At 34.3% G+C, this 21,356-nt stretch overlaps 4 protein-coding genes across 4 annotated transcripts; 2 read left to right on the top strand and 2 right to left on the bottom strand.

Moving 5' to 3' along the window:
* Window positions 1–202: 202 nt before the first annotated feature.
* Window positions 203–1,837, bottom strand: LOC142980451 (splicing factor C9orf78). The gene is made up of 2 exons (XM_076125842.1): window positions 1,089–1,837; window positions 203–842 (listed from the first exon to the last, which is right to left on the bottom strand). Exons 1-2 carry the CDS (start codon window positions 1,513–1,515, stop codon window positions 352–354), a joined length of 918 nt encoding a protein of 305 aa, XP_075981957.1. The 5' UTR covers window positions 1,516–1,837; the 3' UTR covers window positions 203–351.
* Window positions 1,838–2,558: 721 nt separating this feature from the next.
* Window positions 2,559–7,705, top strand: LOC142980449 (malate synthase-like). Its single transcript, XM_076125841.1, has 7 exons — window positions 2,559–2,971; window positions 3,197–3,455; window positions 3,710–4,037; window positions 4,984–5,158; window positions 5,465–5,573; window positions 6,282–6,536; window positions 6,867–7,705. The coding sequence occupies exons 1-7, from the start codon at window positions 2,721–2,723 to the stop codon at window positions 7,116–7,118; spliced, it is 1,629 nt and encodes a 542-aa protein (XP_075981956.1). The 5' UTR covers window positions 2,559–2,720; the 3' UTR covers window positions 7,119–7,705.
* Window positions 7,706–8,008: 303 nt separating this feature from the next.
* Window positions 8,009–13,667, bottom strand: LOC142980612 (AN1-type zinc finger protein 2A). The gene is made up of 6 exons (XM_076126087.1): window positions 13,377–13,667; window positions 13,166–13,208; window positions 12,409–12,595; window positions 11,758–11,912; window positions 10,930–11,035; window positions 8,009–10,589 (listed from the first exon to the last, which is right to left on the bottom strand). Exons 1-6 carry the CDS (start codon window positions 13,429–13,431, stop codon window positions 10,443–10,445), a joined length of 693 nt encoding a protein of 230 aa, XP_075982202.1. The 5' UTR covers window positions 13,432–13,667; the 3' UTR covers window positions 8,009–10,442.
* Window positions 13,668–14,080: 413 nt separating this feature from the next.
* On the top strand, window positions 14,081–21,334 carry LOC142980723 (putative pyruvate dehydrogenase E1 component subunit alpha, mitochondrial). Its single transcript, XM_076126282.1, has 8 exons — window positions 14,081–14,273; window positions 14,378–14,452; window positions 14,978–15,146; window positions 15,593–15,816; window positions 16,226–16,397; window positions 18,821–18,970; window positions 19,331–19,506; window positions 19,855–21,334. The coding sequence occupies exons 1-8, from the start codon at window positions 14,220–14,222 to the stop codon at window positions 20,035–20,037; spliced, it is 1,203 nt and encodes a 400-aa protein (XP_075982397.1). The 5' UTR covers window positions 14,081–14,219; the 3' UTR covers window positions 20,038–21,334.
* Window positions 21,335–21,356: the final 22 nt, after the last annotated feature.

The raw sequence follows: 21,356 nt of genomic DNA, 5'->3' as shown, positions 1-21,356 counted from the left end.
TTGGATATAATAATATGTCGCAAGTGACTAAATGCGTTGTTGAAGCAGTTTGTTAAGCCACTAGCACACAGCGACACTAACAAAATCTACATATCTGTTATAGAGCTGCTGTTTAGTTAGATGATCTACATATTATCTGTTAAGAGCTGTAAAGATAGGTATTACTTTACAAACTCAAAATAAAGGACATTTTCAAAGAAATTGATGTTTATTTCATTATTGTACTCAATAAATAAATGATGCACATATACAAATATGCATTTTGATTCTACAAAAAATTGCCATGAGGTTTTCATCTAAGAGTACACTTCAAAGTTCTTTATTTGCAATCATACCTAGATTTTACTCAACTTAGTATCTTCTAAATTGTTTCTTGAACTTTTCATAATGGTAATCATCTGTTGCTCGTTCACCTTTAGCCTTCTTAACAATTTTGTCTACATTTTCATCAATACCACTACTCTCTGCTTTTACTACTTCTGGCTTCTCTACTTTCCGCTTCTTGGCATTCTCTCCATCAATATTGAACCTATTATGCTGTACAAAATTGACTGCCATGTTTGTGGGCACAAATTGTGAAGGGCAATCCTTCTTATTATGTCTTTCCCATAGTAATTTCATTTTAGCTTCTTCCGTTGCTTCTATATTCTTGATCTTTGCGTCAATTCCAAGGTCCACTTCAGGGATACCACTCAACATTTGATTTGATAACATTTCCTCTGATCTGTGAGCTGATGATACTCTTAAATGTTCAGGTAAAGATAGTAGAGCAGCTTCCTCAGGAGATAGATATTTTAATGAATCATTGTGTTCAGAGTCTTTTGTGTTTTCACTGTGGCCTTCTGTAAAAGAAAGAAATGAGGTTTTACAATTGAGCACTAGAGGTAGAAAATATTAAAACAGAGCAAACATGAACTCTATCATTTTGAGGCAAAAATAAAATGACAAGTAGTAACCATAAAGAGATTTTAAGTAGTTAAAAACAAAAGAATACACATATACCTAAGTGGTATATCACAATTTCTCATAATTTACAGTGAATAATCTCAAAATTGAATATGAGAGTATTATAATATAAGCTATAATACCTTTTCTTTTTGCTAACTGTTCCTCAATATACTTCATCATTTCTTCATCCTCATCACGTTTATTAGTCTCAGCAGAAAACTGTGTCCCAATCCCAGTATCATATGCATCATCAACTTGCTTAACTTTACCACTTTTCAATGCTTGCATGTTCACCATACCGCCGGCTTTCACTTTGAAAGGGTCTTTGCAAGTGATCTCTTCTTCTAAGGAAGCTTTTTGGCCAGTAGCGAGTGCTACAACACTGACACCATTAGGCCTTTCTCGAAGTTTCTGTAATATCTTAGCTTCTTCCAATTTAGCGAGAATGTGCGTTTCATCATCAGATTCATCATCATCCTTTATTCTTTGCCGAAGATTCTTCTTCTTTTTAGGTTTGAATTTTACTTCTTCTACTTCAACTTTCGTCTCTGATTCCGAGTCACCCATAGTCTTCAAGTTATGTTAAAGGTAGTTATGAAGTCAGTTATTATTTTTAATCATAAATAAGATATAGATAAATTGTATTTATGTTATATTTCTAAAGTATTGTTGAAACTGGATTTACAGTGTAAACTAAAAACAATCGGCGTAAATATTGTACTCTGAGAAAACTTCACTAGTTCTGAGGTAGTAATATGCTTAAGCTTCCGCAATTTTAGATTCTGTATGACCACATCAATAATAATTCAAAGACTTTGTTTGATTTTATTAAAATAACGCAATACTACAACTCGAACTTACAAGAAGAATAAACGTCAAAATGTCAATTTTGACGTAACGGTAATGCCGGCTCCACATTATTGCCGTGAAGCTCCGTGAACAGACGCGAACGTGAATGTGGACGGTTTTCACGGGGTCCACGCGCGTTCACGCCTGTTCCCCGATCAGAGTCGGTATTAAAGTCCCGTGACAAAGGGTTCGCGCGGCGTTCACGCATACACATACACATTCACGGCCCCGGCGCAGTTTACTCTGGACTATAAAGGGGTACCTTTTCAGATTATAGAAAAATGGTGTGAGGAACAACAACTTTCTTACAACTTTCTTGTTTTTGACATCTATATAGTGGTATAGGGACACAGCAAATACAGTTATCGCAGCAGCAGCTTCTACGTCCATTTCGCGGAGGGCTTCGAACTATTGTGAGCATTCCGTGAATGTGGAGGGCATGGAGTCGGTCCGTGAATTCACGGCGAGAATACGCGCGTGAATTCACGGCAATAATGTGGAGCCGCCATAAGGTTCACTGTCAAGTGACATCGGGCAGTTCGGGCTTGCTTAGTCGAATGTAATGCTTCTATTACTCTTTTAGATTTATCTGTTGTTAGATTTCTTATGTATGTTTATATTCTACTTGGATAATGAATTAAAAATATAATAGATATGGAATCAAGAAACACATGCAATATTATCGAATATTACTTATTTTACAGAGAAGAATACAGTTTAAATTATTATGATACGTATGGTATGGCAAGAAAAGTGATAAGGTTTGTGTCACAAATGTCAAATGTAGACTGATAAGAAACTGATAAGACTGAGATAAACATAAATAAAGTCCAATTGCAAGACTACCTTGGAACTGCGCTGACGAATGCTCAGTGCCTCATTGTTTTTCCATGAGATAGAAGCTTTAACTGACCGCGCTTACAATGTCAAAAGTGGTTTTGTTGCAATCACCTCCGCCAAAATTTGAAGAAATTCAGAAGACAATATTCAGTGATGCCGCTTTGGAGTTCTTAAGCCAACTGCACATAAACTTTGATGATAAAATAGAGCAACTTTATAAAGACCGGCTGCAACGTACAGTGGCTACGAAAGTATTTTCGACTTTGGACTTCAAGAAATCTTCGGAAAGAAAAGATAAGTCGTGGAAAATCGCTCCTCTGCCGTCTAGATTGCAGTAAGTATTTATGATACGATTAATCTATTAGTTAGGTACTATTTATATATTGCTTACGCTATCTGGGATTATATCGCCGATTAGAAATTACATTTGATTGACCTCAAAACATATTCATTTATTCTAAAAGTTTTTATGACCATTTTACGTAGCTAAAAATGTAAGTAAATAGATTACTTGAAGCATAACTATGAAAAATTCTTATTTCATAAATCTTGTCATCAGAAACCGACACTTGGACTTGGGAGATGTTTCAGCATCTAACACTGCACATTTTGTATCATCTTTGAATCAAGACATACAAGGTATACAAGTAGACTTTGATGATGGCCACTGTCCAACATGGAAGAATCAGTTGCAAGCTTTCCAGAACATCCGTCTGGCTGTTAATGGCAAATTACAGGGAGCCCCTCTAACTATTACCACTTGCCCAGTGCTGATGTTAAGACCAAGAGCATGGAATATGATTGAACATAACATTTTGGTAAGTCTTTTTTTTTTTTACTTTGTTTATATCTAAATTAGCAGCCTGTTGTTTTCATTGGATTATTTTGTGCCCTGATTTTACAAGAGAAAAAATCTGCACTAAAAATTAGATTGTTTTATGTGACAAAATTTCTTAGAGATAAATAATGCAACTTTTTTAGGATAATGGTAAAGGAAAGGAGGAATAACAGGGTTATTGCAATAAGAAAGTAATATTAACATGTTTTTTGTAACAGAATATTTCCTTTTTAGATTAATGGCAAAGAAGCTATTGGACCTCTAGTTGACTTTGCTATATTAATGTTTCACAATGCAAAGAAACTTCATGAAGCCAACAGTGGTCCATATTTTTATTTATCAAAATTGGAAGGTGCATCTGAAGCTCAGTTATGGAACAATATATTTGTATGGACACAAAAACAACTGGGTCTTCCCCAAGGAACTATAAAGGCATGTGTTCTTATAGAAAATATAATATCAACGTTTGAATTGGACGAAATTCTGTATGCACTGAAAGAACATTCATTAGGACTTAACTGCGGAATCTGGGATTACTGTGCTTCTATTATTTCTAAGTTTGGTAATTATTTTTGTTTTATTTTTTTTTTTAGCTTGGTTGGATGATTTTTTTGCTTGATTATGTTTTTTCAACTAGAGCCATTCTAACTTTCATGGCATTGGTTGAGTAGTTAAGCTGTAAAGGCTAATTAGACGAGTGATAGAGGTCCTTTTCCAAATCTTAGTATGGACGGACTTTAACTTGTGAGACATAAAGCGTTACTATGCAAATTGTAAATACAAAGCGCAACCTGTTTATCTGTGATTCACACAAATAATATTTCCGTGTAGAAATTTAACACAGGTACAAAGTTCAGATACAATTTGTTAGTGGCATGCGAACCTTTGTACCACTCGTAAACTACCATAAAATTATACCAAAGTATTCTTTTTTGTTAAAGTTGTACAGTCCACAGTGTACCGTCCTCAATTTACCAGTGTCTCTACATCATTCAAAGCAAAGTACCAGTCTAGACATTCTGTAATAACCATCAAATTGTCTTTTGTGGAAAATACCTTCTTAATTAAGTCCATAATTGATCTTATTTTTTGTGTAATTATTCGTTAATTGCTCGCAAATTAACTTAAATAGTCGAATTAAAGTATTAGATTAATCGATATAACATTCCATGTCAAATTCTAATAGGTTTAATTAAACCTTTTAACGCTCAATCACCACTGCGACCATGAAGAGTAATCTGAATACAAAAAGTCCTATGATAATGCGTAGCTGAGGTATTCGTTTTTATACGAACTATTTCATACCATCTCAAACGATCAATGCAACCCTCATTGATGGCATGCAAGTGGGTTACAGATAAAGCCAATTCTTTTTTTTTATTACTCTTACTGGTACTGCAGGAAAAAAGAATACTCATCTAACATTAAATCATTTCGACACCTCGTTTAAAAAACCACCCCTACTTCTTGTTCTTCGGTATGATCCTTACTTTTTCTTCGTTATTCAGGTGACCGTGAAGAATTCCTCCTCCCCGATAGGAACAAGTATGTGAACATGGACCGTCACTTCCTGAACAGTTACCTCAGGCTTGTGGTCTCCACGTGTCATGCGAGGGATGCGCCAGCTACCGGTGGTATGGCTGCTGCTATGCTCAAACCTGGCTCTGATCTCACTGATAAAGAGTAAGTAGATCATTAGAAAACGCTAAAGGAATAAATAATATTATCCAGTTCTAGAGTTCCCGCGTAAGATTACGAGGTCCCGTCACGAGTCCGATTTCTGGGTCGCACAGTATGTGCGTGCAATGGTATTTTTCTAGATTTTTTGCAATAATCAGATAAGTAGTTTGTACTTTAAAATATTTTGTATTCAAACGGGAACTGTGTAAAAAATTAAGAAAGTAAGTACCACCGCATTTATAAATGTAGTCTTGAACCAATAGTTACGTAAGTGATCGTCATTCATGCGTAATAATTAATTTGTTACAGATCAAAGACGATTATAAAGAAGATTCTGGAGGGTAAGATGAAAGAGATAGAATGCGGTGTCGACGGCTTTATGGTGTACGATGCGAGAGTAGTACCACATGTCAATGAGGTATGATTCATTATTATAGATATACTCCGCAGTTTCACCCCGTTTAATGATTATTATGCGTCTCATAGCTCGTAGCATGAACGATAGCCTTCCTCGTAATAGCCTCGAATAGGCTACCATGCACAAAAAGAGTTTTCAAAACTAATAGGTAGTTTCAGCGATCAAGGTGCTCAAACGCTTCCAAAGAACCGAATATCCTTAAAGCCTCAATGTTATTGAAATAAAAAATAATTAGGTAGATACCTCAATTACCTACATATTTTTACGTTAGTGTAAGTAGGTGACAAGATGGCCTCTAACCTTCTTACCATTGAGAATGAATTCATTTGTACTCGTAAAAACTTTTGAATGCAACATTTTTTACCGAGAAATAGTACAATGCAGTTGACGGAAACTACTTTTCTGTAGATAAGGTTTTTGTCTTTCTGAAAAAAGTAAGAGATTTCATGAAAGTTCTAACGTTTATAAGGAAGTACCTACTCAGATTTTTTGCAGATTTAATTGATATAGGTACTAAGAAGATAAGATAAGAATATCGGCAATAATAGTTCTCGTAAAGCAGCTGTATTCTTACACTGCATAGGCTTAAATATAAACACTCTCCACTTGCTATACCTACATTGTTCTAATTTAATTAACATATTGCAAAAATTGTTTCACCTTCTGAGACTAGATTTTTAGGTGTTAATGAGTTCTTTTAATTTTTAGCTATGGAAGAAAAGCGGCGCAACTCCAAACCAAATATCACGAAAATTCGAAGTAAACATTTCACCTCAAGACTTGCTGACAATTCCGCAAGATGGCGTTACTTTACAAGGGTTGAAACATAACGTGGCTATTTCAATAATGTTTATTTATTACTGGCTGGCTGGTATTGGACATTTCTTTTATAGTGGGAATGTTGAAGACTCGGCTACTGCTGAAATATCAAGGTATCAGATCTGGCAGTGGATTCGATTCTCGGTACGTAGACTTTTCCAATTCGCATCATATTCTGATTAGTGATTACACTAACACTATCCACATTAGTTTAGTCATTGAGTTGTAAGTTCGATTTCCGGGTCAAGCAAAGCATTTTACTAACTTATTTATTTAACGTACCTAATTACCTATGACTCCCGCTTAATACGAGAATAAAAAACAATTTGCGATACCACAAACAAATTTCAGACAGTACTTAGGCGAAATTTGTCTGCCGGTGCCTGTAAAAATTGACCTTACAAATTACCCTTTGCTCTTAAATTCTTCCCAATAATAGGTAACTTTCTTAACTATTTTACTTGTTAATTCCAGCCGCCTCTAGAAGACGATCCAGACAAGCGAGTGACAGTAAAACTCGTAGAGAAAACCGCATCAAACTTCGCCGCGCACGCTCACAAGAACTTATGCCGTTCTAACGCTGAACGCAAACGTTTGACAGCAGCTAGGTACATGAGCATGGAACTATTCCTTACTAGGAACCCGCCAGAGTTTATAACCAGCTATCTGAATGACAACCATAAGTTTAGAACGTTACATAATAAAGCACTGCTTAGTAGTTTGTAAGGAGATTTAAACTTGCGTTAAGTTCGCGCCAGTTAACTTTATGTGATTTTTCTTTTTTTGACTGCCGCCGTGGTTTAGGTCACCACGCCGCTACCATTGCGTCGGGTCGTGGGTTCGATTCCCACACGGGACAATTATTAGTGCGATCTACAAATAATTGTTTCGGGTCTGGTTGTACTTTGTGCCCGTTGTTTGTATGTTTGTAAAAGACCCCGTGACAGAAGAGCACTTCTTAGTGCGGGAGTTGTCATAAAAAAAACTCATTTTGACTTAAACAGCGGTTTGTTGCTATGTTCAGACATATAAAGTTAACTGGTGTGAACTTAGTAGTCGATTTGATTTTAAACTCGAAAACGGATACTAAGAAAATCATTTACAACCAAAAATAGATACCAAAAGTATAAAGCACAAATACTTTATATCTTTTAAACTATATATTTTATAAACATTTATTGATGTTATATTTCAAATATAATGGGGTAGTTAGTATAGGTGAAGGGCTCCTATTCTGTGATATATCACGATTCCAGTGTGCACTAATAAGCTTTAAAATGTTATTTACTTCATGTTAAATAAATATATTTTTGAAATTACTTTTTGTTTCTCTTTAACACTGCTCGACAAATAATAAACTGAAAAAGTAATTTACTATCCTTTTACAGGTGACCTTCAATTCATTCTGAGATGATATGGCCCACAATCTATCTTTCAGTTTATAATATTACATAATCAATGCGACAAGGACTAAAAACTTTACTTACTTGAGATCACTTAAGCCTTATTGTTACTGAAAGTAAAACCTTTTGATTTGCTTATTGCAAACTGTTCGACTAATAAACGTCCTGTAACCTGCGATCAGTTATGCTGGCCACGAAAATGAAATACAGATGTAGTTTGTAATAACAATTAGTTTATTCAAAAAATATTTGAGGACTATACAATAAATTACATAATTTATATACTTATACACATATCCCGTTTATATATTTAACAATAATACACAAATGAATATTCTATAAACAATGACTGTCTTTTATTTGTAGTGAAATAAGTGAGAATATCAAAAATAAGTGATAGAATTGCAAGCTTAGTGTTGAATAACACAAGTCACAGTGAAATACTCCCACACATGATTATTAGTGCTTAGTGATCAAATCTTTGTCTTCTTCTTATTCAATTTTCCATCGATATAATCCAATATTTGAACAATAACTTTATGAGACATTTTGCCCAAAACAGTCCAAATATTTTTTAACCTATTAATGGTTGCCGTGCCAATTTGGGAACACTTAATAATTTTGCAAAATGCAAACTTTCGAACAATCCAAAAATTTCATATTCGTGAATCATTCTTCATGAAAAAATCGACCCATATTGTTACAACTCTATACAATGAACACTATACACAAATTGTGGATATACAATACAACCCATATAAACATCACGTAAATATTTCGTGCGAAAATAGTACTCACAAACTGTGATATATTATTATGCCAACAACAATACATACATACATATTTCGATAGTCTGTCCAATATACACAAATACCTTATACCACGAATGGTAGGTCGTCAATGGTCAACCAATAGCTCACTGCATTCCTAAAGCTCTTCAGAAACGTATAACATTTATACAAATATGCAAAAACCGATATAAGACTTTACAATTACAAAGTAACATCAACACACAAGAGATATGTTTTATAACCTAACTTTCGTTAAAATTCACATCCATACACCCTGAAATTACAACATATTTTTATATTTTTTGCCATTAATATGTGATATTTTTATTTTTTGTTTTTTGGTTGTTTTTTTTGTGTTATAAAATAAGGCTTTATTAACATTTTATAGTAAATGAAATCTACGACAACATTAGCTTCGTTTATTGGCTAGTTAAATAGTTATTGGATATACTAAATATAAGAAACATTTTTAATTCCTGACTTTGAGCTTAAATTAAAAATCTATCAATCATATTACACAAATCAAAATTGGTATTTTCGTAAACCATACCTATATAATATGTTTTTTGCTGTTGCAACAATCTAAGAAAAAAATAATGAAAATGAATCACTCAATAATAAGTACAGTCTTGAATATAACATTGGTTAAAACAGCATTTTAAATTAATATTAAGGCCACTTGACAATATTATGTATTAATTTCTATTGATATACAGATCTGATGCTTGCAAACAATAAGGTGTAATGGAAAAGTATAGTCATAAGTATAGTTTTAGATTACGTCTGCATCGACTACCATGTCTAGAGCTTAGCGTGAAGCTTCATAAAAGGAATGTACTAAAATTTGCAAAGTTGCGTGCATTGCGCCTTCCTTTGATGAAAGACACTAGGCTCAAATTGCCACGAAAATCTCGAGTCGGTACGTATTATAAAATAAATAAAACAATGTAAACACAAATAATTAACAACTATTTTATTGATTTCTAAAGTAACTAACTATAAAAACAAAGAGATACTCAAAAATTAATGATAAGAAGTTTTACAAAACCACCTTTTTTTATATGACCAAACTTTTCCATTTCTTTGTATGTGCTAAAACAGCAGGTACATAATCATTTACCTTCTTACAAATACATTATATGCTAAACAGTCTGTAACAAAAACTGCGACTTATACATTCATTTCACTTGCTAAAGTTAAGTAATTTATGAGGTATGCATTTGCAAACACACAGACACTACCAGTCTTCGTTCTGTATTATTTAATAGCGTCATGATAAGCTGACAAGTTGACTTACAAAATGTATTTTTTACGTCAGTAGGGCAATAGGAAACAAACCTATGAACTCTAGATCGCAAGTCCAATGCCTTAGTCACCGATCATAACCTAACTTGAATTTTGCTGACTTTTGAATTGAAGTTGTTAAATCAAAATCTTCAATATATTTCCCATAATTTGGAAGATGACCACAGTAAACACTCACAGGACTAATTTTAAAGAGCCATACTACTTGCCTCCTGCGCTGGTCTATTATATATATATTGATGCTGGTCAGATACAGATACTGGTCGCACTGTCTATTGCGTATTACATAGAAAACACTGCCATGCATTTCCTATGCTAAAGTACACTCAAGATGTCAACATAGTAAGAAAGTAGACCTGAGCCAGTACATATTGGGTGTTTTTTTACTTGTTACTATTTAAATATAAACTTTGTCAATCACTGGTGGTCATATTCCAAGTCGCACCCTTTAGTTATTCCCTATCAAAGGGCAAGTCACAATACCTTCATAAGTTAAGCCAGCGTATCTTGATATTTTTCATATTATAAGTAGCAAATTAGTGTTATGAATGCTAAGACACGGTGCACCGAGAGTTCTGTTCGCCTCCCACTCGTTGCCGCGCGAGTGCGCGCGCGAATGCTGTATCTCTCGAGGGCAGTGATGAGCCCTGCTCTTGTAGGGATAACGCTAGAGCATGCGCTAGGGCTTCGTCTTCACTCTGAAATTAAAAACGTAAGAAGGTAAGACTATGATAATTATGTCTTATTTAATCAAAATAGACTATATTATTTACTATTGTTTTACTCTTATACATGGACCATATAAAATGTGGATTTAGTCAAACAAGTTTGCGAAATCGTGGCACGTCTTTAAGATTCAGATAAGCAAGTGGTAGTGTGACCTTTATATATTTGACTTATAAATGCTTAAGTTTTTAAAGTAGAGTCAAAAAAGTAATTCGTAAGAATTGTTGATATTATATGAAAATTTATTACTAAAATTTATTTGCTAGGAGTACTAGTGTTTCTAGTAGAAAATTGTTCAGTTCATTAACATACCATATTCCCTTGTACTTCTGAGAACGTCGTAACAGGCGCTGTAACAGGTGTAGTATTCTGAATCACTCTGTTGTCAGCTGCTTTCATCCGCGCCATAGCTGCAGCACTGAAATTTAATACAAATAGATAGTCATTAGTCTTTTATCAAGTAGCTGATGAATGATAGAAAATAATTATTTTCGAACTGTAACCTTGTCACATTGGAAGGCTTATAGATAGGGTGCCTAATTAAGGTCTAATCGACTACTAATCAGGTTGCTACATGAAATACCTTAACATGAAATTAAATTACATTTTACATATTAGTTTGCTACTATCATGATCATACACACCATGATCGTGACTAAACCAAAGGTTAGCTCATCCCTTTTTTGGTAATATTGTATTGTGTTAGCATGTAAAGCTGACATAAAGTATTACCAAGTTAATTCTTAGACAACACTCCTAATGTACATGACCATTGTAATGTAATACAGAAACCTCACTCTTTTTCTAACACACTAGCTGACCCGCGCAGCTTCGCTTGCGTCACGTAAGATAGAATGGGTGAATTTTTTCCCCGTTTTCGTAACATTTTTTACTGGTACTCTGCTCCTATTAGTCGTAGCGTGATGGTATATAGCCTATAACGTTCCTCGATAAATGGGCTATCTAACACTGAAAGTATTTTTCAAATCGGACCAGTAGTTCCTGAGATTAGCGCGCTCAAACAAACAAACAAACAAACAAACTCTTCAGCCTTATAATATTAGTATAGATTAGTATAGATTTTACCCAACTGCTCAATGCAAATGGTTCTTAATTTTCAAATTGATTTTATATACTCACGCAGCCTGTCTTCTCTTAGCGGCCAGTTTTCCTTCACAGGAATGGTCAGTGGCGTGTCGGTGTCGCAAACAGAAGTTGAGTGCACACTCTCCGCAAACCAGCGGCACCATCTCCTTCGTCTTGCAACCTTTGAACGAACACCGGTTTGTGAACACCTGTAATTAGTTGCAGACTACCTTAGATTATACTTTGATAAAGACTTTATGAAATTATCACTCATTCTAACAGCAAAGAAAAAAAAATTATAAAATCTTGCATGCCAGAGCATTACTGACATCATTCATACTGGGAGGAGTCACTTCCTTAGCCATAGGACAGCTTTTTCCATAAGAGTATTACTAGGCCTCAAATTGAGTACACTATCTAAGAGTTTGTTAAAGTAAACATAAATGTGTTCAATTTGCAAACAATGATACTACATGGATCAAAATGTGCTAGAAATGTTTAAGAGTTACATATAATTAAAATCATGATATAACATATTATGATAGATTATTAAGGTTATATTGTAATGGATTTTCCCCCTGATTATCAACATTAATTATGTACAACTAATAATTAATTGATACATACTTTATTAAAAAATATTTTATGTTTATCCACAATTATTTACTTAAAAAATGTATTAATGTTATAGCAAACGGTACTTACCTTATTTCGTCTTTCTCTAGCTGGGTCTGATGTACACTGGTTATCAATGTGGGCTCCAACAGCCACATCTGGCGGTTCTCCTCGTCGACCTGGGACAGGAGCACTGCATAGCGGACACACTGGGACTTGGATGTCACATGTGTTGGGCTCAGGACATTCATGCTTTGCATATGCAAAGTGGTCAGAACTGAAATTAATGGTAAGAGATTATACAAAGTGTGGAAAAAGCAAGATGTTAATTTTATTTTATATTCTGATACACCTTCATTAGCTTTGTTGTTGTATTTACATCAAAAAATGTCACATGGATAAAAATAGCAGCTGATAAACTGAATAACAACGTTTGAGACCAACAGACTTTATTGTGTTTTATGTCGAGTCTTATCACAAAATATTTATCATGTGGTCACAACTATGAGCAGAACAAAATGTGGGCATTTGTAACAAAACAGACTTCAACCCACATGGATGAATATCTAGACTATTCTTTAGTGTAGGTAGTAGTAAATAGTATTTAATGATATGAATGTTTCTTAAATTAATATATTATAATACTAAAAGGTGAAGTTTTAAGAACAAATAGATTAAAAGTTTATCAAGAAAAAGTTTGAAAGTTACTTGTACAAACATTTAGTTGCAAATTCTATATTTCCTACTATTTCAATGTGTGAATCGGCAGTAATCAAGATTTTTAAACTTCCTAAGTACATTAATTTAACAATCTCTTTAAAAATAATCTGACCTTGTGGTTACTTACCAGAACACTTCTTTGCAAGCGCCACATTTCATGGGCAGGAAGTCTAAAACAAAGAATAAGATTTTAAGTTAATTAAACAAAGGGAAATATGCTAGCTGTTGGTGAAATGGTGTGGTTATGCCTTTTCTTAGTTTTATTTTATAATAACAAAATAACAGTATCCATATGTGATCCATACCTGTACAAGGGTTTAAATAAATTATTCACTTACCCAGTTTATTACAAGATTTGAAAGAACAATTCTTTCCAATGTGCGGAAATTCCATTTTTGATAATGTTTCTTTTATAAACTTTACAAGTATTCACGTCACTAAAATCCACAGTAATGACGACACAAAATTTGCTAACACTTTTATATATCAAGCTGTTGCAAAACAATTTCTCAGCTTATTCGTCATCCACTTCGAATGAAAATAATAGAGAATGACATGACATGATGAAACGACATTTTTTATGGAAGTTGTGCATTTACGAATAAAGCTAACAGAAAAGAAAGTTCGAGATTACTCCAGCACACGTACATTTATTATCGTAAATTAACTTTTAGTTAATTTAAAAAAAATAAAAAAAGTGCGTCGCAAAAATTTAGGTATTTAGAATATTTACAGGGTTTTTGAATCAAGACTGTTAAGAAATAAATCTTATTAAAAAGTATAACTTTTTGTAAACGTTTGCGTCCACAAACTATTTTTTAATGTCAAAATTCAAACATTCCGTTTTGTATAAGAACATTCTTAAAGTTTCTGCGTTGAATACATATTCTTTTGTTTAATTAATATTTTTTAAGACTAATAATATTTAATGCATGTTATCTTTTTATTTTAATGTGTTGACGAAATATTTAAAACATATTTATAAATAAACAAGAACGTACCGGTACACGTGAGATAAAAAATCAAATGTCAAATTGTCAATGTCAGTAACGTCATCTTCGACCTGTGCGACGTTAGGGACGGCCCGTATTTTTTAGGTTTTCTTACCAAATCATAAGAAAAGTGGTCCTTCATAGGGATCACTAAATAAACTGGGCTTTATAAGAGATCTAATAGTCAAGATGAGTAAAATTATTCCCTCTGCAGCTAAGCTTTTAGCTGGTAACACGATCACGGTGGGTTCTTTTCCTTGCAGTTCATGGGTTTTCTTGAAAATTATACATCTTTTAGTTAGAAATTACATGTGATCAGTGCTTATTTAAGATGTGTCTGTTTTTAGAAAGCGGCCGCCCCCGTTGCTTCGACATCGAGTGCGAAATACAGTACTAAGAGTGAGGCATCGTTTGAAATCAAGGTAGGGTTTATTTCAGTTTATGGTGGGTTATACGCCTGTCGGAAGAGTTCATATGGATCAAGGCAGTGATATACTGTGTATACCGGTGGATGTTTATCATGAAGTTGATTGAATATTTTTTAATTATGTAACCTAACCTTCATGTGTCAAGTGTAATAGTGTTGTTGTTAGAGAACTGACAGTTATCTAGAATCTAGATCAACAGCTATCAACTGTTGATTGTGTTGATATAATTACAAGATTTTTTTATTTAATTCATTACCCTAATTTATTAAATTATCAAATGATGCTGTCTATCAGATAGGCAGTATTTTGTGTACTTGACTTAAGACTGGTATTTGTAAAATAAGCTAGACAATTTCTAATTGGCAATGAATGAGAAGTGATAGTAATTGGCAATACCTAACCAGTAAACAGTCAATTAATTATTATTAGTGAAGTTAAATAGGAATTCTGCTTAGTTCCATATGGCTCTTTAATGATTGAATTGAAATGACTACAAAGTAAAATTAATTTGTCCAACAGCCCTACAAATTGCACAGACTGGACAAAGGCCCTGCTCAAAAGGCCACCCTCTCCAGTGAAGATGCACTCAAACTGTACGAACAACTCGCAACATTGCGACGAATTGAAACCGCTTCTGGCAACTTGTACAAGGAAAAGATCATCCGTGGTTTCTGTCACTTGTATTCAGGTAATAATTAAAAGAATTATATAATAAAACCAACCAAAATGATCTAAAAGTATTGTTGAGTAAAGTTAATATTGATTATTCTAAAATACTGGCCATTTGCAGCATTCAATCTTAAGTTTGAATGCAGTATACTTGATGTAGTTTCTAGCCTATTAAACTTTGTGGTATATAGTTACATTTACTGTTAAGTCATAATATCCAGGTAACAATATTGTCATGTATCTATCCCAGTGTATGTAACACTCTGGCTAATAAAAAATTGAGCAAATCTAGATAGTGTAAAATAAGGCCATTTTATTAAATAACTCAGTGTCTTATGACAAGTCTGCACAATCTTCCAACTTTCGAACAGTCAGTTTCATATAAAAACTATGATTATATTAAAGTCACCAATTTTATATACAATAACATTTTGATGATAATAATGTCTACATATTTTTTAACAGGTCAGGAAGCTGTAGCCGTAGGTATGCGTGCCGCCATGCGTAGCGTAGACTCAGTCATCACGGCCTACCGTTGTCACGGCTGGACTCACCTCATGGGTGTCAGTGTGCTCGGTGTACTCTCAGAGTTGACTGGACGTAGAACTGGCTGCTCCCGCGGTAAAGGAGGTTCTATGCACTTGTATGGACCTAACTTCTATGGAGGCAACGGTATTGTTGGTGCTCAGGTAAGGAGTTAAAGTTTATGTTAGTATACTTACTACTTACTTAACTTATAAGTTGGTTGATGATGCAACAATGAAATAGATTGTAATGATATAAAGAATATAAACATGGTTTCTGCAATGTTAATATCACTAAGATAAGAATTGACCAAGACCCAAATAAGGAAACTAAATGAATTTGCAGAACAGCATTCACTACTAGAACTACCACCACACCTAAATTTTGACTAGCGTTTAAGATGTTTAAAACTGTTATACCTTGCATTGACGCTAATCTTTGTGGGTTCCACAAAGTACTTTCAAATATCAGAAGCAGTGGATTCATACACTTTTACGTAGCTAATTATTCCTTTTTCAATATACTTTATCTGTAGTTAAGTTGTTCATAGTATTAATAAGAATTATGTTCCAGGTCCCCCTCGGTGCCGGCATTGCCTTCGCCCATAAGTACAACGGAGATGGTGGCGTAAACTTCGCCCTGTACGGTGACGGCGCCGCCAACCAAGGCCAGCTGTTCGAAGCCTACAATATGGCTAAGCTGTGGGATCTGCCTTGCGTGTTCGTCTGCGAGAACAATGGATACGGTCAGTTTATATTTATCACTTTTTTAGCATATTCTTTTGGAAAAAGATTGTTGGAAACCGTTATATCCAAATCCCTGTTCTGCTGGGGCTACATTAGCGAGCGAAGATTCGTATGGTGTTGGCGCGACAAAAACATCGTGTTCGGGTATGGGTGATGTTCTTGTCTACATTAAGGCGGGCGAAGATTCGTGTCGAGTTGACGCGATGCATCGTGCCTTGTGCTCGTGCCCTTTCGTTACTCCACTCCATATTGTAAAAAATTAAATGCACGTCCGTCTCGCTTCAAAGTCTGGACGACACTGAATTGACGTAGATGTAGCCACCTAAGCGAATATTGGCGCGACAAATCCCTTTGATTCGCGCCAGTTTACCGACAGCTCCTCGATACTACATCGTCTTCGCCCGAATACTACGCGATAACACGATGAACCCGGCCACATTCATCGCGTTAACACGAATATTCGCCATAGCCCGCTAATGTAGCCCCAGCATTCGTGGAATATTGCGCCAGTGCCAGTGGATGAAAAGTATACCTATTCATGTGATATTCAGCTTAGGAGATTAGGCCGTGTTAGGCTTAGATTGCTTCGCTGCAAGGTGCCGTTTTTTCCGCCTTGCCTACACTAAATAAATTGACAATATTACATGTAATAGTTGATATTGGAGACACTTTCTAATCAAGTACTATTGAAAAGGACAATAGAGGAACAGATTGCAACAGATAATTACAAGCGAGTCGAGACCAATTTTACTAGCACATATCACAACGGCGACTATGTGGTCCTGTAATAAATGAAATAATTTGTCTTTTGTCCCTAATTTTAGATAGCAGCAAAAACGTTTCCGCTCATTACTCCAATGCCTAATAAGTCTAAAATACTGTACTAAGAAACTATATCTAAAACAACTACTTACTAGCGCAATTGTTTTGCCTAATTGACGTAAACGAAACTAAGTGCCGAAAACACACAAAAAAAAATCTGTTTATCTATTGCAATTTTTGAACCGTCTAATAATTTTCAATCTGGTAATGCTTCAGTGACAATGATAAATGTACATGTCATTTAGTACCTGCACATGTTTACAAATACGATAAAACAACACTCAGCTGTAGCATGAATGAAATGTCTTTCAAATGACCTACAAAACGATGTGGGAAGATAAGCATACGACATTCATGTACTATGTATACATAGGTATTATTATGTCAACTTTTAAATTCTCTTTTATTTATATATATTGGTTTTATCACGGCTGTTACTATCGCGAATATTGCATATTTATACACAAAACGTGTAGGAAAAGTTATATGCAATACATCAATGTATCGTCATTAATATTGTCGGTCGCACGTAATAGACGGTGCCCCTATTTCCTTGTATCGGGGAGGTTAATTCAATTGAATCACTGGACTACTATTGAGTAGGTATATGTACTTCAATACAAATTGGAAAAATATAATAGCTTGTAATTAAACTGAGTAATATTATTATTAGACTGCTTTGATGGAGGTTGTAAATTAAACTTTTGAATTTTCGCGTTGCACTTTTATAATATATCTAAAAGGATACGGGAATTAACGCAAAGACGCATTTTAACTTAGAATGCCTGACGTTTCGGCGCAGGTTACACTCGCCGTGGTCACAAGCTGTCCACGTTAGCCATACTTTTATACATTTTTGTTTATAAAATAGTAATATTATCTTTCGATTTGTTTCATGTCTAGACATATTTATCTCGTCCATATTAGGTATTATGACTCATTATTATTTGAGAATCAGTTTTATGAAGCTTTGGCATTGATATCATTACAATCATTACTGTGTATATTCAAGGAATTATCATTAGATATTGCTATTATATAATTATTATATCATGTAGGATTAGATTAGAAGTCACTATAAATATAATATTAAAAACACTTTTATTAAAAATCACAGGTTAATTTAAATATTAAAATTAGTTGATGCATGATATGCATTTTTGATATCTATACACAAATCTTAAATTAATATTTTAATAAATTTTGTACATTGTAACAAATAACATTCATGTTGTTTTACTTTCTATAATTTGCTACTTTGGATGTCTCCAATATTTGCTATCTTAGTTTTAAATTATATTGATATGAAACATGAATGAATTAGGGTCATTAAATCTAATCTAAAATTAAATTAGGTACATCTGTGTTATAAAACGCTGTATAATATAAAATATGTCTATGTAAAGTGTTTAGATCATAAAAGATACCAATATGAAGAGTTAAATAAAAAACATTAAGCCCATCTTTGACTGCACGTCTTCAACTATCTCTACTCAAAGACTCTACTCATCAAAATCAGTTCAGCAGTTAAAATAACAATACAAGAATAGTTAACAGTCTAAGATATATCATCAGGCACTTATTAAGTTTCGTTTCGCAGGTATGGGTACAAGCACAGACCGCGCGTCCGCGAGCACAGACTACTACACGCGCGGCGACTACGTGCCCGGCATCTGGGTGGACGGCATGGACGTCATCGCCACCAGGGAGGCCACCAGATACGCCATCGACTACTGCACCAGTGGAAAGGGTACGAAGAACTACAATTTATAAGTGAACATCGAAACATTAAGAATTTCCGAAAGGCAGGAAGAATCTTACAATGAAAAAATTACGAAGCCCTGGTGCACCATACCAGAATTTACTATAATTATGTGGACTAAAATATTAGATTTTTTTGAGATTTGAAGTATTGAGACTTGGTGTAAAAAATAAAGAAAAAAATACTTTTGCGTGACAGTCATTTCTATAGTCATTACTATCCAATATCAAGAGTATAACCTTGAAGAGAATAGTTTTTGTCCAAAACGCTAGGAGCGCTGAAAAGTTTTACATACAATATTTGTCAGGAAAACTTAGCAAAGTTCTAACTAATATCATTTCTCAACAGGTCCTCTAGTAATGGAGATGGAGACATACCGTTACAGTGGTCACTCCATGTCGGACCCTGGCACGTCGTACCGTACTCGTGATGAGGTCCAGGAGGTGCGCCAGACTAGGGACCCTATCACGTCCTTCAAGGAGAAGATCCTTAGCGCTGAACTCGCTACTCCTGATCAACTTAAGGTACTGTCGTTAAATTGTAAATCATAAAGAGCATAATTGAAAAGAGACATGAGCTGCTATCTACTGCGCTTTTTTATATTCTTTCAATTTCTATAAAACATAAGTATCATAAAAAGAATAAACAATTTTGGTTGCACCATCTCACTTGTCTCCTCAATAAAATTACAAAATTTAAATTCAATGTTGGTGCGTTAATAGTTGTACTTGCCAAACGTAAAATTATTATAATTTTGGCTTTGTTTACAAGGTGACAAAAATTACTATTAATGATAGAACTTATACTTATACTGAATTCAAAAGACTTCCATTCTTGATTGCTACCTTTAAATCATAAATACCTTTTTACAGGAAATCGACGCTAAAGTCCGTAAAGAAGTAGACGAAGCGACGACCCAAGCTAAGAACGAGCCGGAGATCGGAGTGGAGGAGCTCTCGGGCGACATCTACAAGGCGTGCTTGGAGTCTGAGAACGTGATCCGCGGCATCCACCCACAGGCTCCCCTCCACCACATCAATGTGGCGCCACAGTAGATGTACGGTTTATGTGTTTGAACTAATGCAAGTAGAATATGGAAGAAATGGCCCTATAGTATAATGAAGTTGCATTGGATATTGTATAGTATAATGGAGACAGTGTCTGTCTGTCTGTCTGTCGTGGCCGATGCAGGTATTTTACGCAGTCATGTTCGATAACAATAATGGAGACATTGACCGTCTGTCTGTCGTGGCCGAAGCACAGCAGTCATATGTTTTAGTGGTAAGTCAGGTCATTTTTTAACATCGGAGTACTATATGCATATCAGAAGGTCTGACGTTCGAATTTACGTCCGGAAACAGTGCAATAAGATGGGGTTTCTGGTAAAAAGTAGCTACCCGGAATTCCTTGCTTAATACCTTAACTTTGGTTTTAAAAACTTCAACTATCCCTTTGGAGAAAAATCACTTATTTCATCAACAAATGGCCTGTATTTATAAAAACATAATTGTATACGTCAAAGACAGAACATACATGTATGAACGTTTCTCCTATGTAATACTTGCATTACGTACAAACTCTATTAGAAGGAAATAAGGTCTGTTTTCCCCTAAATATGTCCCGCTCAGTTTTAAGTGAGATTAGACAGTGTAAGCGAATCTTGCCTTTAAGTCGATGTTCTATAAATATTTATTTTGTATAGATCTTGGCTAAAGGATCGTTTTTTAATATTTTTCTTTTTAAATATAATTTGTATTTGCAGTTTTATATCAAAAATCATGAATATCGGTTGTATTTATTTATTTTTTTAAGGATACTTTTGTAGTGTAAGTTTAATTGAGCGGAACATATTCAAGGGATTGAGGTTATTTCATAGTTTGACTAAAAATGTATTTTTTCAAAATATTTGGTCGAGAAATGGTCTTTTTCTTATTTGTTTATTAATTAGCTTCTTATTAGCTAGTGGTGCTATATTTTAATAATCAAAATTACGACCACGATTCGACCATTTTGTTGTTCAATCATTTTTGGTCAAACCAAAAATATTGAAGGCCTCTTAGCGGAAACAATATAATTTATTAAAAATATCATGTTGGATTAAAATTTGTAAATTGGTATAAAGTACCGGAATAAAGAATTTAAAGTGTACAAATCGTTTAATATTATATTTCACATATTCCAGTTTGTAGTTCATATTTGTATCACACTTTTTCTATGTTATTTTAGCTGTTCACATGTAGTGTAAGGGAGAATACTGCCAATCAGATAATACCACCTCGTATTATTTTGAAATTCATTTTGTTTATTTATTTTTAAGGGCAGATTATTATTAAAGATATAAATTATATTGTTTGTTTTGCTTTTATTTATTTAA

The sequence above is a fragment of the Anticarsia gemmatalis genome, chromosome 18 (genome assembly GCF_050436995.1).
Source record: "Anticarsia gemmatalis isolate Benzon Research Colony breed Stoneville strain chromosome 18, ilAntGemm2 primary, whole genome shotgun sequence".
NCBI classification, from domain to species: Eukaryota; Metazoa; Arthropoda; class Insecta; order Lepidoptera; family Erebidae; genus Anticarsia; species Anticarsia gemmatalis.
The sequence above is the reverse complement of the archived record's forward strand: the minus strand, read 5'-3'. Positions and strand labels throughout refer to the sequence as shown.